Genomic DNA, 18,695 nt, shown 5'->3' on the forward strand with positions numbered 1-18,695 from the left:
ATTTTGGTGCACATCTTCACAGTTCAAAATCTGGCTCACTGCTATTTCCCTCATTGCCTTTTGATGTCAAACTTAATGGACCCAACAGGATCAGCTCATAGTCCCTTCTGTCCAACATCCTGGCTTACTACCTTCAAAGGCAGCCCATAACAGCTCCCTTGGATTACATCTTTGTTTAGTCCCCTCACCTTCAGATTATCCACTCCCGTAAGTCATCTCAGAAGACTGATAACCTAAAATGAAAGCTGAAGGTGTCACATTCTACAAAGGTTCTCAAACTAAACATTCAATAACTTGCATGTTAAAAAACAGTAACATTTCTCCTACTCAATTGCTCCATTCAAACCAAATTATCTTGGCCCAATGCTGCTTAAATAAATGAATGCCTTGGAACAATTTCAATTTGGAACATCCCTAATCAGCACCGATGTTTTAGAACTTCTTAAAATAAAGTCATGATAAGATTTCTAACAGGCTTCAATAAACCTTTCAAAGAAACAAGAATAGAATTGGTCTCCAGTGGTCCAATTTGTTACCAAGCCATTGATTCTAGGGACATTCGTTCTTTCTCAATGGTTCAGCATTATTGAGTCAACTGCAGAGCAAGATTCTTCTTCCCAATGGCCTCCTGTTTTACTGAGCCCATGACTCAGACACAGGCAACTTGTAGCCTTTGCTGCCCTAAGCAGGCAAGAGCACAATGATAGGAAATAGCACCAGTGTCAGAAAAAGGGAAGTTCACCAGGTTTCCTGCTTATAATGCTGGAAAATACAAGACATGGGGACAATATCAGGTCCACATAATGATATGTTTTTATTGAAGAGCATTTCCTTAACAGAGCCTCTTGCTCCATGTTTTTAAAGAAGTTGGAATAAAAAGCACAAAACACCAGAGTAGTTTTATAATCAATGTTTTATCTTTGTAACTGGACGTATACTTAATGACAGCTCACCATTTCTTTTGCTCTATAAGAGCTGAACCCACTAAGTGTTCTTTAATGGTGCTGTACACTTGTACATGGAATGTGTAGTCACTTAAAAACAGGTACCTGACAGACAAGAGACAGATAAGCCCACTTAACCTGGAAATCACTCTAGTATTAGAGTAGAGCACACCTTTGATAATATGCATAGGACTTGAGTTAGGAATAAAAAAAAAATTAATACTTTTTTTGATGTGGAAAGTGTAGAGAAGAAAAGAATAGTTTCCTCTTGGCATTAAAAATCCAGAAAATAAATTCTATTTAAAAAAAAGTGTATTGTGTTTCCAAATTGTAACAAAGTTAGTCCAGTGAGAAAGGAGAAAAAAAATAGGGCAATTTGATACTGGAAAGCTGAAGGTGCTTCGACCAATGGCAGGGTACCGAGGGTTAGAGTTTGGTTTTTGGAGGATCTGATAATCCACACCAGACAATTGTACCCCCATAATTAAGCATAATACAGGCTTCAGACAGCTATCTTGGCCATCTGATCCTCAAGGTTGGCAATGCGCTCATCTTGGCTGGCAACAGTGGCCTTCAGAGTTTTAATCTCCTGCACCAACTCGTCCAACTTGGATTCGGAATTCTAAAAAAAAGAGAACAAGTGAACACATTTCATCTTCTGTCTTTCTGCACACTGTTGGAATCAGCTCATTGGGCAAACAAGATAACTTTTCTCAACATACTCATGCCTTCTAGGAAAGTAGTAGCAAAAACATGAACACAATGGCCATTGCTAATGAACTGCCACATGTTTTAGTGAAGAACCAAGTCTGCAGCTCTGGCAATAAGTAGTACAATTAAATTTAGGACAGGAATGAGGTCCAAAAATGGAACTTCAAAGAAATCTTGTACAGGATCTAAAAGCTTAAAGTTTTAGTAAATATATTATACCAAACATTGCTACTATTGGTGAGGCACCAGTGCTCACCACCAAAGAAAATCTTATACTTAACCCCTCCTATATCAAAGCTATCCCTATCCATTCAAACAAATGGGCTTACTACTCCTGGTGCAGGGCCAAATGTGGTGCAGGTTCACCTTGCATGTTTCTGCAACAACGGGGTAAATGCAGGACATTTGCCACAGAACTGCCAACATTTGTCAGCAAGTACTGGCTCAGAAAGTGCCAGTGCTGATGAGAAATGTGACCCCATTGTAGTAGGGCACAAGCCCAATGGCAAATGCAGACAAAATATAAAGGAACTTAAATTAAGCTATAGGTGGAAATGAGCAAACTTAGTAGGAATGGCAAGGGAGAAAATAATGGAACACTTTTGAGCAACTGCATAAATGTTTTTTGGAACTTTATTCACGGATATTAAGCAGGCAGCGACGTAAAAATGATTAAATAATGCAGCATTGAAGACAGGGAGCTGTACGTACTGTAAATAAGTCATTTTTTTTTTAGTATGGGTCCTGGCACTGTTGGAGCTTCCTGAAAGTGGTTTGGCAGTTAAGCAGGGCAATAGATTCTCAGAAGAGAAAACTGCAGTTTTAAGAGAACTGACTGCACATTGAAGTGAAACGAGACTCTGCCTGAACAGGGAGCATTCATTTTAGTTATACTTGTTTGAAGAGCACCCAGAATGAAAGTACATTTATAGTTTTGAGTTCCAGTTTTGCTGACTACGTTCCCAGAGCAGACAATATTCTAGCTGAGACTCATCCTGTTTTACTGAAGTTTATTGGAATTCCCCTGCTTCTGTACCAAGGGTCCATATGCAATTTAAGAGGGGAGTTGCTTTCAATTTGCCCTGTCACCCTCAAAATGTGCACCTTCAGTTCTTTCCAACTCTAGAAAGCAACCCATCAAGATAATAGCCCTGTGCTCCGAGGGGTATTGAGGGGGAATAAATGATTACATTGAATTTGTTTTCACTGACAAAGCCAGATGAAAGAAAAAAGCCCATGAGGCACAAGCCAAAAGAGTATTGAGAAAAGCAGATTAATTCAAGAGCTGGAGTTATATTGTGCAAGTTCAGCCACAGTTGGACTAGGGATGACTGGACTGTTAATGAGTTTCACATTTCTGTAATCCTTAAACTACCAATTAGAAAAGGAAATTATTTCAATACAATGCAAGGACCAGATTTTAAGAATCTGCATTTGGTACTTGGGAGAAATGGGAATAGAAAACACTGAAGGGTTGGTCATGTACTTACTGCATTGGGAGAAGTTCCTTTCAAGGTAGTATTGCCACTTTCAATTTTCTTTGGTTTGTCTAAGCAGATTCTTTGAGCTTTAAACTCCCGGTTTTTGACAGGGACATAGCCATCCTTCAGGGAGATGAGAATGGGGTCTTTGTCTTTCCCTTCAAACCATTCCTCTGCTTCCAATGCTGGTTCTGGTCCAGCTGTATCCGGATACAAATCATCCTGATAAAGGTCAGACTGGAAAAAATGTGAAGGATAAGTTACTTCGCAAGAAAGCAAAGCAAAAAAAAAAGCAAATAATGAAAACAAAATGCTAGACAAGTTATAGATAGTGCCATGTTTTTTTTTGATGAATTCTCTGGATCCTAGCATTGTTAGCATTGTCAGGATTTGTTGTCTACCATTGGCCAAGGTGGAAGTGGTGAGCTCGTATGAATTGCTGTTATCTAAATATTGTATGCAAGATACAATGAGCATCAAGCTCCTATTCCACTCTGATATAGGAGCATGGTAATTTTTAAAGTTAAATCTTTAAGTGTAGAATCTCAACAACCAAAACAATGCTATTGCACAACGTGTACCATTATATAACATTATATCCATGTAAAATGGGAAGCAATACACACAGAGAAAGCCAACAGAACAAGTGAATGACCGAGCTCAACTACAAATGTTACTGAAAAAAAAGAAAGCAAATTGAGGGCAACTCCCAGAGATCGTGATCTGAGGCAGAATGGGAAACTGCTCTCTAGATTCATAAACTGATGAAAAAACAAATTTTTTAGTTTATTCACTTTTGGGATCCTAGCATTGCAGGCAAGCATTTATTGCCCATCACCAAGTGCTGTCATTCTGGTAAGGGTACCTTCACAGTGCTTTTGGGTAGGGATTTCCGGGGTTTAGACCCAGTGACAAAGGACCAGCAATACATTTCCTAGTCCAAATGGTGTACAACTTGGAGTGGGGAGTATGGAGATGGTGGTGTTCCGTCAAGAGTAGAGGTCATAGGCTTGGGAGATGCTGTCAAAGTAAGCTTGGTGAGTAACTGTGGTGCATTTTATAGCTGATACACAGCTTACACTGCTGGTAGAGGGAATGAATATTTAGAGTGGAGCCAAATAAGCAGGGTGCTTTGGCATAGATGGTGTCAAGCTTCTTGACAGCTGTTGGTGCTGCACTCAGAGAAAATGGAGAATATTCCAACATGCTCCTGACCTGTACCTTGTAGATGGTGGAAAAACTTTACGATGTCAGGAGGCATGTCACTTGCTGCAGGATACCCTGTCTCTGAACTGCTCTCTATGTGGTAGGTTCAATTGAGTTTCTGGTCAATGGTAACCCCCAGGACATTGGTGGGGAACTCAGCAATGGAAATGCCATTGAGTGTCCAAGGGCAGGTGGTTAGACTCTTTTGTTGGAAATAGTCATTGGCTAGCGTCTATGGTGCCACTGTTACCGGCCACTTGATCAGCCTATTTCTGAATGCTGCTTAGGTCTTGGTATATGGAGGCATGGATTTGTTGATTCACTGAGGAACTGCAAATGTCACCAATAAAGATTCTCATCTACAACCCGGTGATGGTAGGCGTGTCATTGATGAAGCAGCTGAAGATAATTGGGCCTAGAACTTTGCCAAGGAACTCCTGAAGCTGGGATGATCATCTTCCAACACCACAACCACCTTCATTTGCATAGAGTATGACTCTACCCACAGGATTGTTTTATCCCTGATGCCCATAGTTTACACTTTTACCGGGGCTCCTTGATGGCATACTCAGTCAAAAGCTGCCTTGATGTCAAGGGCCATTTTCTTACCTCACCTTTAGAATTTAACTCTTTAGTCTATATTTGGACCTTGGCAGCAAAGAAGTCTGGAGCCCAAGTCTTCACAACCCACAATGGGATTTGACGAGTTTACCATTGGTGAATAAGCACCAACAACAACAGCTTCCATCACTTCACTTATGATTAAGTGTAGACTGGATGGGCAATAATTAGCTGGATTGAATTTGTCTTGCTTTTGGGAATAGGACATACTCGGGCAATTTTACACTTTGTTGAATAGATGCTACTGATGCCACTGTGCTGGAACAGCTTTGCTGGAGGCACAACTAGTTCTGGAGGGCAGGTCTTAGTACTACAGCTGGGACGTTCCCTGGTCTTTGCTGCATCCAGTGATCTCAGCTGTTTATTATTACCAAATGGAGCAAAGAGTTGGCTGGAGACTGGACCTCATGAGGAAGCCCAGATGGATCAGATATTTGGCACTTCTGGCTGAACATCCTTTCAAATATTTCATCCTCGTCTTTAATAACTAAATACTTACTCCTGCCATCGAGGAGGATGGGGATGTTCTTGGCAGCTCCTCCTGTTTAATTGCCAATCATTCTTAACAAGATGTGGTCAGACTCCAGAGCTTGGATTTGATCCATTGGTCATTAAATTACTTAGCTCTGTCTACTGCATATGATTCAGCCGCAAGTAGTTTTATCTTGCAACTTCACTAGGATCTATCACCTTTTTAGATATGCCTAGTGATGTTCCTGGCATGTTCTTTTTGCTCCTCATTGAACCAGAGTTGATCCCTTGGCTTGACAGTAATGGTAGAGTGAGGAATGTGTTGAGCCCCAAAGTTACAGATTTCAGCGGTGCACATGTCTGCTGCCATTGGAGGTCACATGGATGTTCAGTTGAGCTTCAAGATCTATTCCGAGTCTATTCCATTTAGCACACAACTCAACAGCCCTCGACATGAAGATGGGATTTTGATTCCATAAGGACAATGGGGTGGTCACCTTTCCCATTGCTATAATGGACAGATGCATCTGCCACAGGTAGACTGGAGAGGATGAGGTCAAGTAGATTTATCCCATGTTTGATCACTTGTAACCTGCTGCCGACTGAGAATACCAGCTTGTGTTTCAGGACTCGACCAGCTCGGTCTCTGGCAGTGCTAACAAGCCACTTTGGGTGGCAGGACCCAAAAGACAGCTTGCCCTTGCTATCTGCAGTGCTTCTTTCAAATGTTGTTCAACATGGAGCAATGATTCATCAGCTGAGAGAGGACGGTAGGTGATAATCAGGAGGTTTCCTTCCCTTTCTTGACCTTAATAAGGTTTTGTAGGATCTGGAGTCAATGTTGAGGACTTCACCAAGGGCTGCTCCCTCCCACCTGTATACTGCCACTGCTAGTGAGTCTGCCCTGCAGGTAGGATAGGATGTACCCAGGGATTGTGATGGAGATGTCTGGAATACTGTCTGCAAGATTGATTCTGTGATCATACCTATGTAAGGCAGTTGCTTGACTAGACTGTGGGTAAGCTTTCTCAGTTTAGACACATTGTTTTGTTTGTGGGATAGGGGAAGGGTGAGAACATTTGTATATTAATGGTAGTTATCACTCCCAGGCCCATTTGCTTCCCATATGCACCACTATCCTCCAACTCCTACCCCTACTCTCACCACCCAAGCAGTCAGATTTCTGTTGCAACAAAAGCAAGAAACTGGTCCTGAATTTCTGCTAGCAATGAACACCATACAGCTGCAGGCAAGCATGCAGCAATGACGTGACCATTGATTCCTTTCTTCCCTGAAAATTCCCAGGCCTTGCCTGACTCTTACACCAACAGCACATCTAGTACTGAGGAATTATTTAATTCCAGGGTTCAGTTTACCTCTGCTTTGACAATTCAAGATTCTTCTCTTCACCACCACATACCTTTCCTCTGTTTATGTCTTTCAGTAGTTTCATTACTTCACTACAACAGGCAGGGTTTCAAGCATACATCCTTTATTCGTTTAGTCCCTAGTGAAATTAATATTAGCTGCTAATGTCTCTACATCTCTGCCTCAACACGCAGAAGCACGGACACTGAAAGTGCAGCTCACCTTTCTTGGCACAGTCATGATGATTGGCTCACACTTCCTCTCATGAAGCTTAAAAAACCTGCAAGTGGAAAGTAAAATACTAAATATTGCAGATGGTACAGATTCCAGCCCATATTGGAGCCATTAAAAGGTGTCATTCATGTCAGAATACTGGAAACAGAGGGTTGCACTTTGTGAAATTATACGTGAAGGATTGTTTTTAAACATTGAAAAAGGTGTTGAGATGTAGGCAAAGGAAGATTATGGGAAGGTTTAACAAAAAAACGACCTGAAAAGTTTTGATTACTCAACAGCTCAAATCTTGGAATAGAGATAACGAGTTTCTGAACAGAGATGGAGGAACAGATATCATTACAGACAGATAATGCATCTGCAAAATTGGTTCAGACTAAGATCATAATAGTCTATAGCAACTTGCCGCATAATTTCCAAATAAAGATGAACATCTTTAAAGTTGATAGCAAATCTACCAAATGACTCCTTACAGTGTGCTGCAAGATAGATACTTTAAGCTGTTAAATTGACATTGAAAAGGAACTGTAAATTTAACCTTGCTAATTGTATGGTGATCCTGGGCACTTAACATTATTGCTATTTCACCATTATGCAATGATTTAGACTTAGGAGCTTTACATAGATTGCTTGATGCCCATCTCCTAATGATAACAATTTTGTGTTCAGGATGCATTAACAGAGTTTAGTGCTTTTAACAGGCTCAGAATACCTCAACGTTGTAAGTAATTTTGCAGCATGCTTATAATGTTGGAAATGCAGCAGCCAATTTGCACACAGCAATGAAATAGATGACCAAATTGTCATATACGTGACGTTAACGTCACCAGTCAGCCTGAATATTTTCGCCAGTTTCTAAAACTGTATTATTTGAGACTGGATAAGCAGAACATTTCAAAGATAACCTATATTTTCAAACATGATTTGGGTATGAACAGTTATTCTCGTAAAATGCCAGATCAAAGATTCAACTGATATCCTTTGACTGATGTTTCTTCCAGTTTCCCAGCATTAAGGTAACAGATCACTCAGGACCTTGATTGAGGAATGAATGGTAAGGCACAAGTGAACAGAACATTTGCAAAATGGAACTCAATAATCTCTCGAAACTAAATGTACTTATCGCCAAAGGGACGTATGTACATTGTACATTGGATGGGAGGGTTGTGAGGGCATGGGAGGGGGTTAAAATGCAGAAACAACCTATACTCTGGGGTAGTGTTTATCCTATGGGTATAAATTGCCATTCAGCATCTGCTTCAAAACTAGCTTCTTCTGAAGTTTCTGCTCAAACTTGCGTGCATATTAAATGTAAAACCTGCCCTCTAACCATCTTCTGCTTGGGTTTACGCCAGCTCCCAGGAAGAAATCCCACTGGTCCCATTCCTTGTCTCCTTATTTCCCTGCACCCCCTCAAGTTGTTCTCTCTGACACATGCCCATTAACTCTCCTTGGATCCTTCTTGTAATAAACTTACACTAAGGAATAATTAAGTAGTAGACAATTACCTATCAGTACACCTTTGGGAATTGAAATGAAATCAGAGCACCTAAAGCAAACCCACAAGGGTCACAAAGAGAATGTACAGACTTTGCATGGACTGTACCAGAGCTCAGGATCGAACCTGTGTCCTTGCAGCTGTGAAGCAGCAGTACCAACTGCTGTGCCAATGTCCTGCTCATAATTCAAGGAGTTTTAAAAAAATTAAGAAAATAAATTTGCATTAAAAATAATGTTTAATTAATAAAACAAGGCTGAACACAAATCCACTCCACACAGGAACTTTAACGTGGAGTGTTAATGCAGCATCTGCCTGAAACAACTAAAATTTAAATGAGTAATTTTTTGAAAAAACTATTTTCAGATTATATTGTGGTACTCTAGACAAACCCTTAGCAAACTAAAATGTATGCAAAACTATGTTCTATTAATACTCTGGCACTCAAATGATTCAGTTTAACTTAATTTCCTTTTAGGTCTACAAGTGATGCAGAAAGTAGAAATTCCCAATAGTGGGAATTCACCTCATTAGTACAGCTGCTGTAACGGGTTAACTGAAGCTAACCATTCCACAATCTTTTCTACCTGTTATAGGCAAAGTACACCGAAGAATAGCAAAATTTAGTAGAACCTCCAGGATACTGCTCATTAGACCTACTGAACAGCATCCCTTACCTGGCAATCTCACATTTGGTAACATCAAGGCCCCTTTTTGGCATGAATCCCATCCCTCGCTGTGGCTCCTTGGTGATGAATGTGTTCAGGTAATGGACATATGGTGCTTCATCAGTGATCTCAAAGTAGTGAATGCTGCAGTCACCCTGTTTTAAATCAAAAGAGTCAAAGTGGGTGCATTAAAAAACTCACTGCTTCATGTGTACTCTTTTAAAAAGAAGTAGAAATCAAAAGCCACGAGGCCTTTATCATGGTATGCGGGGTAAGTAGCAGAAAGAGTGGGCAGAGGAGAGTTAAAACCAGGCATTGTTCTTATTTTCTCCTGACAGAGGAAGCCATTGAGAATATGCTGCTTCATCTGTACCATTCCCCACTTATTTCTCCGCAATTCATTTTCTCTCGCATGCCTGTCAACTCCACCCTGATTCATTAACCAGCCACCTACACTAAGGATCATCTGAACAACAAAGACACCCACGTTAAACTATTGTTTATTGACTACAGCTCCGCCTTCAATACTGTAATTCCAAGCAAACTCACCTCCAAACTTCAAGACCTGGGACTCAACACCTCCCTTTGCAACTGGATCCTTGACTTCCTGACCAACAGACAGCAATCAGTAAAATAGGCAGCAACAGTTCCGCCACGATTATTCTCAACACTGGTGCCTCACAAGGCTGTGTGCTCAGCCCCCTCCTCTACTCCCTATGCACTCAACCAGATTCTGCTCTAACTCCATCTACAAGTTTGCAGATGATACCATCATAGTAGGCCGTATGTCAAATAACAATGAGTCAGAGTACAGGAAGGAGATATAGAGCCTAGCGACATGGTGTCAGGACAACAACCTTTCCCTCAGTGTCGACAAAACAAAAGAGCTGGTCATTACATATTTCATGGTGCTGAGTCGTCTGGTAACATTTATTTGATTGTACAACTTAACCCTGATTGCACAACTACCCCTTACTAAAGGGAGCAAATTATTCACAAAGATGATAAGAACAGCAATGAAGGTAGTGTACAAACTTACTGAACTTCAACATAATCAGTAGATCACAGAATGCTTGGACATTCAGACAATATGGAAGGTGTTGTAGATGTAGCAAGTTTGTTCATTTTCTAAAAATAACATGGTCAGATATTTATTTTTCTATGAAATTTGTCTAAAAGAGATCTACAATGGAGAATGTCTGTGTTCATACGTTACTACGTTACCAAATTGAATGTTAGTTAGAGTTTTATAAAAAACTCACATGGCCTGGTTTGAACATTGCATAGTTGAGTTTGCAATTCCTTAGCATTACAAGAATGTGTTATTGAGCATGTCAAGTGTCAGCAAGCTAATTTGGCTTTAAGAAATAAAAACAAAATTCTGGGTACACCAAGCAGCTCAGGCAGCATCTGTGGAAAGAGAAACAGAGTTAACATTTCAGGTCAAAGCCGTTTCATCAGAACCGGGAAAGTGAGGAAACAATTTGGATGGATAGGATAAATGAATATTGCTGATAAGACGAGGCCAGCATTGTTGAGATGTATGTTCTGACTCCACACAGAACAGAACAGTACAGCACAATACAGGCCCTTCGGCCCACAATGTTGTGCCGACCTTTAAACCTCGCCTAAGACTATCTAACCCCTTCCTACCACATATCCCTCTATATTTTAAATTCCTCCATATGCCTATCTAGTAATCTCTTGAATTTGACCAATGTACCCGCCTCCACCACCAACCCAGGCAGTGCATTCCATGCCCCAACCACCCTCTGGGTAAAAAACCTTCCTCTGATATCTCCCTTGAACTTCCCACCCATTACTTTAAAGCCATGCCCTCTTGTATTGAGCATTGGTGCCCTGGGAAAGAGGCACTGGCTGTCCACTCTATCTATTCCTCTCAATATTTTGTACACCTCTATCATGTCTCCTCTTATCCTCCTTCTCTCCAAAGAGTAAAGGAGGATAAGAGGACAAGGGCGGCATGGTAGCGTAGCGGTTAGCGTGACGGTATTACAGCACCAGCAATTGGGGGTTCGATTCCCGTCGCTGTCTGTAAGGAGTTTTTATGTTCTCCTGTGTCTGCATGGGTTTCCTCCGGGTGCTCCGGTTTCCTCCCACATTCCAAAGATGTATGGGTAGGTTAATTTGGGTTTAAAATGGGCGGTGTGGACTTGTTGGGCCGGAAGGGCCTGTTACCACGCTGTAAATAAAATTTTAAAAAAAGTAAAGCCCTAGCTCCCTGAGTGTCTCCTCATAATGCATACTCTCTAAACCAGGTAGCATCCTGGTAAATCTCCTCTGCACCCTTTCTAATGCTTCCACATCCTATAATGAGGCGACCAGAACTGGACACAGTACTCTAAGTGTGGCCTAACCAGTGTTTTGTAGAGCTGCATCATTACCTCGTGGCTCTTAAACTTGATCCCTTGACTTAGGAAAGTTAACACCCAATAAGCTTTCTTAACTACCCTATGAACACCCCTAGCATCTTTTACCCACTCCTTTCCCTTCTACAGATCAATACCTGGGATCTAGAGAGAGCAACCAATTCAAATCCCATATTCTGCTTCTCCACCATATTAGCTATGCTTGAGTCACTTGGTCAGGAAGTTTTATGAAAACAAAGCTACACTGGGGGATTTTTGGTTAGGGGGGATTTTCCTTTAAATCAATAATTTTTTTTGTGCAGAAACATTATGAATAATCACATTGAAAACAGAAGTTCAAGAAGAATGAGGAACAGATTTGAGAATTAGCCCACTACTAATCGTGGTGCTGCTTTCTCAACTCGAGCACACAATTTCAGGTTGTGTGCAGAATAACCACAAACTTCACAAAATAAGCAGCACCTGAATCCTGCAGTCATTACCAGTTGCAACCTGCATCTCGGCATCAATGAAATTGCCCTCTCTCCACCAGCACACATAAGTGACAATGATATTAGTTGCTCATTTGCTAATTAAATGGATAAAGTATTATGAGATACATCCTCAAGTATCCAAGAGATGGAATTAAAAACTAGCATTTTAGTTGGTGGTAGAATTTGCAGTAAAGTAATAGCTACAAACATCTTGGAGTGGAAATTTTGCTTTATGAGGAAATGGTGCAGAGTTAAAGAATGGGGCAAGAGAAAGAAAATTGCAGCTATGATTGGCTAGAAAATCAAAATTTATTAATTAACTGAAAAATGACAAAAGAAGTCAGAACGGATTTGTTAAAGGCAAGTTGTGTTCTCCCAGCCTGAAGCTCTTTGATGTTATATGGTTTTTCAGGGACTTAGATTGGCAGAACTGAAACTCTCGTGATTAAAAGGGACAGTGACCACATGGTTAACAGATTAGCTATGACAGTAATGACAAGCAGCTTTTATTTGGACCCTGAGGAAGTATGCAGTGGTCCTCCCTAGGAGGCGGTATTAAGACCATTGCTATTTTTGATACAAAATAATGACTCAGTCACAAAGTCAGAATTTCCAGAAAATTCTAATTTTTGAAAATGGTAAGACAACTGAAAGATTTTTTTTTGAAGTGCCTGCAATCCTTTGAAATAATGAGCACAAAAGCAAGGAAATTTAGCTGAATATTATAAATTACTGGCGTCCAAATCTAGAAATCACACTTGAAGTGTGAAAGAGTTCACTTCCAGAGAAGCAAGATTTAAAACTCTGATAAGGGTGAACGAGGAGCAATTGTCCAATTGGCCAAAGTGCTAACCAGAGGATTCTGATTTAAGGATTAAAAAAAGATAGATTATGTTTTTTTTAATATCTAAACACAACAATTCATAATGAGTATAGTGGATCAATAGATTGTTTCTGCTAATGGAGTTGGGATAAATATTGATGGGGAAAATGCTGCAAGGCAAATGAGAATGGGCAGGAGAATCGATCATTTTCTCAAATAAGTAACAAATACTTGGGCTAAATGGCCTACTCCTGTGCTATAAAATTGTGTGAAAATAAAATGGATAGAGGACAGTAAAGTATGATTAGAATTAATAATCCTATTTTCAGAGCAAGAACTGGCACGTGTGAAGCAGTTGAACAACCTATTCTGCAATTTTTAAAAAAAAACAACGGTACACACAAGTAGTGAACACCATGACAGCACCACTGAGTGAAACATGCCTGTGCTGCAGCACATGTTAAAATAAATGCTAACCATGCCCAGGCTTTGGAAAGAAACATGACAAGGCTAACATCTGGCAACAGCCTTTCATCAGGAACCAGGTGATGGTGTAGCCAAACAAAATATCAGCAATTCCCTTATTGGTACTGTCATGCATTCCTGGTTTTTTAATTTTGGAACCTCAGCAGCATTCCAATAAAGTGCAAAAGCAGTAATTTCCAAGAGCAAGGACTTTAAACACAATACTTATTTTACTGTTCACCAGGAGGCTGAGCTACGCCAAGAGGGGAGAAGACAATATTGCTGAGTGGCTGTTTCTTAGTGGCCAGACAGAGGGAATTGGCAGAGTACAAGGCTGCCAATAAAAGTAAAGGTTGTAGCAAACGCCAAAGACACAAATTGTTGCATATGGCAGTAAATGCCATGAAAAATGTTTCAAATACAATTTTGCTTCACTAGTTAGCCTAATATCCCAAATGTGTTGCTGGGGAAATGTGCGGAAACCAAATTCCAAATCTGATGAGTTAGTGCCCTGGTTACTCAAGTGCTTGAAGGAATGTTGGTTATTTTAACTGTGCATATGTCCTTGATTACCCTGGACCATCCAGTACAGAACATTCTCCTGAAGTTTCAAGAAACCACATTGAAGGTGTGCTTAATTTTCCTTCTGAAAGAAAGAGGATAAACTTCACAAAAACACAGGATTTGGAGAACTTTCTACCAGGTTTCAATCCTTGTAGCCAGAAATTTCCAAACTTTTTCTCCTCCTACTTTCCAAAGATTTCAAAGACATAGTATTATTCAAGTCCACATGCTACTGTTTGCTAGCACCATGACTATGACTGTCCTCGTACGTGAATTGTGAAAAATGGCCTGACGGGACAGTTTCACAGTTGTCAACTCTCAGCCCAGGTCAGAAACTTGTCTAACAACACATAGTTTCCACAGCAGGAATTATTGAACCACAGTAGTGGAAGTTTTGTTTTAAAATAGTTGCTGGCCTATGAACTAGCCAGTTAAAGAGTACAGATGGAGCTGGGGTCATCAATATATCAAGATCAAATCATCCATCTCATCACCAACGATGCACTAATTAGTTTCTTCACGTCACCTCCCTGAACAGCCTTTAGATAACCTTTAACAACTGTTAAGAATTCTACCTCCAACACACATGAACTGTGAAAGAAGCAGCAAGCAAACAAATTGATCTAATGCATTTAGCCTCAGATAAATGTTTCTGCAGAAGCTAATCAATTTATGATGGAGTTATACATGTAGAGCTGATAGGCAAGGGGCAAAAAGTCACAGTGTGCATTTGTAACTTGAAAAAGCAAGTAGTGTTAATCTCTACAATATCAAGCCCTCTCTAGTACACTTCTCTTTAAAGCCAAGTATGATTCATGCCAGCTCACTGTCTATTTTTAAGTGCAAGCATCTCATTTCCTAGTTAACCCAAGCATGCCATGCATTCTGGTAAGCTACAATCAAGTGTGTAGACAAGTGAGTCAAAGCATGCACTTACACAATCCTAACTCCAGCCAGTGACTAAACAGCTCAGCAGTGACACCAGCTGGACCTCAAATGTGTTCCAAAAACAAAGGGGCATTTAATGAGTGTTTCTGCTGTACAATGACATGAAACTAGTTAGTGGGAAAACTCATGCTCATGACAAGAATCCATTCCATAAAGTTCATGCAAAACTCATGAAACTCTCCTTCTCCAAATTCCTGTGAAGAGAGAGGAGGAAGACTTAATTCCTTTCCTCAGGTCCGGTGTAAGGCAAGATGTGATGCTCAAGGCACAAAGGGCTAAAGCTTTGTTTCAAGGCTTTTCAGAAGCATTTTCTCATGGGACGCCATTTTACATTTCTTATTGGTTGCCAAACACTAATACCGGCGGGATCTACGACTCTACTAACTCCAGCACCAGAGTAAGAAAACCACGTTGAAACCAAAAGCTTGTACACATAATTTGATAGAAAATATTCAAACCACTTAACATACCCATTTGTGAAACTTTTCCTCTACTTTATAAAGGTGGGTCTGCCGATGAACAAGTTAATACTGACCCAGGAGCCAATGCTCTCCTTCCTTTTCATTCCCAGCTTCTTCAGTCAGGGACATCCCTGCTACCAAGTGAGATCTTTCAGATTTCATCACGTTTCATTGGAGTTAACCATAGAACCATACAGCACAAAACAGGCCCTTCGGCCCACCATGTTGTGCCGTCCATCAGACCACCTTCACACTACCTAACCCCTTCCTCCCGCATATCCCTCCATCTCACATTCCTCCATATGCCTATCCAACAAGCTCTTGAACCTGTTCAATGTATCTGCCTCCACCACCACCCCAGGCAGTGCATTCCATGCACCAACCACTCTCTGGGTGAAAAACCTCCCTCTGACATCTCCCCTGAACCTCCCACCCATAACCTTAAAGCCATGACCTCTCGTCTTGAGCACTGGTGCCCCGGGAAGGAGGCGCTGACTGTCTACTCTATCTATTCCTCTCAATATTTTATATACCTCTATCATGTCTCCTCTCATCCTCCTCCTTTCCAGTGAATAAAGCCCTAGCACCTTAAGCCTCTCCTCATATTCAATACTCTCCAATCCAGGCAGCATCCTGGTAAATCTCCTCTGCACCCTCTCCAACGCCTCCACATCCTTCCTATAATGAGGTGACCAGAACTGAACACAGTACTCTAAGTGTGGTCTAACTAGAGTTTTGTAAAGCTGCATCATCACCTCGCGGCTCTTAAACTCAATCCCGCGACTTATGAAAGCCAACATCCCATTGGCCTTCTTAACTGCTCTTTCCACCTGTGAGGCAACTTTCAATGAACTGTGAATATGAACCCCCAGATCCCTCTGCTCCTCCACACTGCCAAGTACCTTGCCATTCACCCAGTACTCTGCCCTGGAGTTTGTCCTTCCAAAGTGTACCACCTCACACTTCTCCGGATTGAACTCCATCTGCCACTTGTCAGCCCAGCTCTGCATCCTATCAATATCCCTCTGTAAGCTCTGACAGCCCTCCACACTATCCACAACACCGCCGATCTTAGTGTCGTCCGCAAACTTACTAACCCAGCCCTCCACCCCCTCATCTAAGTCATCTATAAATATCACAAAAAGTAGAGGTCCCAGAACCGATCCCTGCGGGACACCACTAGTCACTGCCTTCCAATCCGAGGGCACTCCTTCCACCACAACCCTCTGCTTTCTACATGCAAGCCAATTCCTAATCCACACAGCCAAGCTTCCTTGGATCCCTTGGCCTCTGACCTTCTGAAGAAGCCTACCATGAGGAACCTTATCAAATGCCTTACTAAAATCCATGTAAACCACATCCACTGCACTGCCCTCATCAATCTTCCTGGTCACCTCCTCAAAGAACTCTATCAGGCTTGTGAGGCAAGATCTTCCCTTCACAAAGCCATGCTGGCTGTCCCTAATCAGTCCATGATTCTCAAGGTGTTCATAAATCCTATCCCTTAGAATCCTTTCTAACAGCTTACCCACCACAGACGTGAGACTCACCGGTCTATAATTCCCTGGCCTATCCCTATTACCTTTTTTGAATAATGGGACAACATTCGCAACCCTCCAATCCTCCGGCACCACCCCCGTAGACAACGAGGACTCAAAGATCCTTACCAGCGGTTCAGCAATCTCCTCCCTAGCCTCTCGAAGCAGCCTGGGGAAAATCCCGTCAGGCCCCGGAGATTTATCTGTCTTAATATTATTTAACAACTTCACATCCTCTCTCTTGATATCAACAACCTCGAGCAACAACATTACCCCTACCAGCACTCCCTTCCGCATCATCAAGACCCCTCTCCCTGGTGAATACCGAAGAGAAGTACTCATTGAGAACTCCTCCCACTTCCGCCGCCTCCAGGCACATCCTCCCACCTTTGTCCTTAATCGGACCTACCTTCACCCTAGCCATCCTCCTACCCTTCACGTACTTGAAAAAGGCCTTGGGATTTTCCTTAACCCTACCAGCCAAAGCCTTTTCATGTCCCCTTCTAGCTCTCCTCAGCCCTTTCTTAAGTTCCTTCCTCGCTACCCTATATTCCTCACGGGCCCTGTCTGAACCTTGCTGCTTATACCTCACGTATGCTACCTTCTTCTCCCTAACAAGTCGTTCCACCTCTCTCGTCACCCACGGTTCCTTCACCCTGCCATTCCTTCTCTGCCTCGCCGGGACATATTTATCTCTAACATCCTGCATAAGATCCCTGAACATCGACCACATCTCCATGGTACATTTTCCTTCAAAAAGGACATCCCAATTTACACTCCCAAGTTCTCTCCTTATAGCCTCGTAGTTAGCCCTTCCCCAATTGAAAAACCTCTTGTCCTCTCTGCACCTGTCCCTGTCCATGACAATTTTAATGGTTATGGAGCAATGGTCACTGTCCCCCAAATGCTCACCCACCAATAGATCCTTCACCTGTCCCGGTTCATTTCCTAAAACTAGATCTAACCTGGCATTCCCTCTAGTCGGCCTGTCAACATACTGCGTCAGGAATCCCTCCTGGACACACTTAACAAATTCCGTCCCATCTAAACCTTTGGCACTAAGCAGGTTCCAGTCTATATTTGGGAAGTTGAAGTCTCCCATTATAACAACCCTGTTATTTCTGCTTCTCTCCAAACACTGCCTGCCAATCTGCTCCTCTATATCTCTACTGCTACCGGGGGGCCTATAGAATACTCCTAGTAGAGTAACTGCTCCTTTCTTGTTCCTTAATTCCACCCATACGGACTCTAGAGATGATCCTTCTACAACATCCATCTTTTCCACAGCCGTAACAGTGTCCCTGACCAGTATCGCCACCCCTCCACCTCTTCTCCCCCCTTCCCTATCCCTCTTAAAACACCGAAAACCAGGAATATTCAGTATCCACTCCTCTCCTGACGTCAGCCACGTCTCAGTAATAGCCACGATATCATAGTCCCCCATACTTATCCAAGCCCTCAGTTCATCCCCCTTATTCCTGACACTTCTTGCATTTAAGTAAACACACTTCAGTCCATCTACCTTACTACTTTTACAGCCTGTATTCTGCTTCTCCCTCCCCAAAGCCTCTCTACCTGTTTGATCTAACTTTTCCCCATTCCCTTCTTCCTCTGACCTACTCCTCCGGTTCCCTTCCCCCTCACAAACTAGTTTAAACCCTCCTGAACCACCCTAGCAAATCTCGCCACAAGGATATTGGCCCCTTTCTGGTTCGGGTGTAACCCGTCCTCTCTGTACAGGTCCCACCTTCCCGAGAAGAGATCCCAATGATCCAGAAATCTAAAACCCTCCCTCCTGCACCAGCTTCTCAGCCACGCATTTATCTGCCAC

The 18,695-nt window shown here is 41.9% G+C and overlaps 1 protein-coding gene across 1 annotated transcript in view; it reads right to left on the minus strand.

Annotated features, from left to right (window-relative positions):
* Positions 1-895: 895 nt before the first annotated feature.
* The window catches only part of LOC127579273 (coronin-1C-like), a 112,733-nt gene continuing 94,933 nt past the window's right edge, over positions 896-18,695 (minus strand). Inside the window, exons 8-11 of the mRNA XM_052031952.1 lie at positions 9,212-9,357; positions 7,025-7,082; positions 3,146-3,373; positions 896-1,566 (exon numbers count right to left, since the gene is read on the minus strand). Of these exons, the coding sequence (XP_051887912.1) occupies positions 1,447-1,566; positions 3,146-3,373; positions 7,025-7,082; positions 9,212-9,357 (552 nt within the window). The 3' untranslated portion in view covers positions 896-1,446. The remainder of the gene's footprint in view (positions 1,567-3,145; positions 3,374-7,024; positions 7,083-9,211; positions 9,358-18,695) is intronic.

The sequence above is a fragment of the Pristis pectinata genome, chromosome 17 (assembly GCF_009764475.1).
Source record: "Pristis pectinata isolate sPriPec2 chromosome 17, sPriPec2.1.pri, whole genome shotgun sequence".
Lineage (NCBI taxonomy): Eukaryota > Metazoa > Chordata > Chondrichthyes > Rhinopristiformes > Pristidae > Pristis > Pristis pectinata.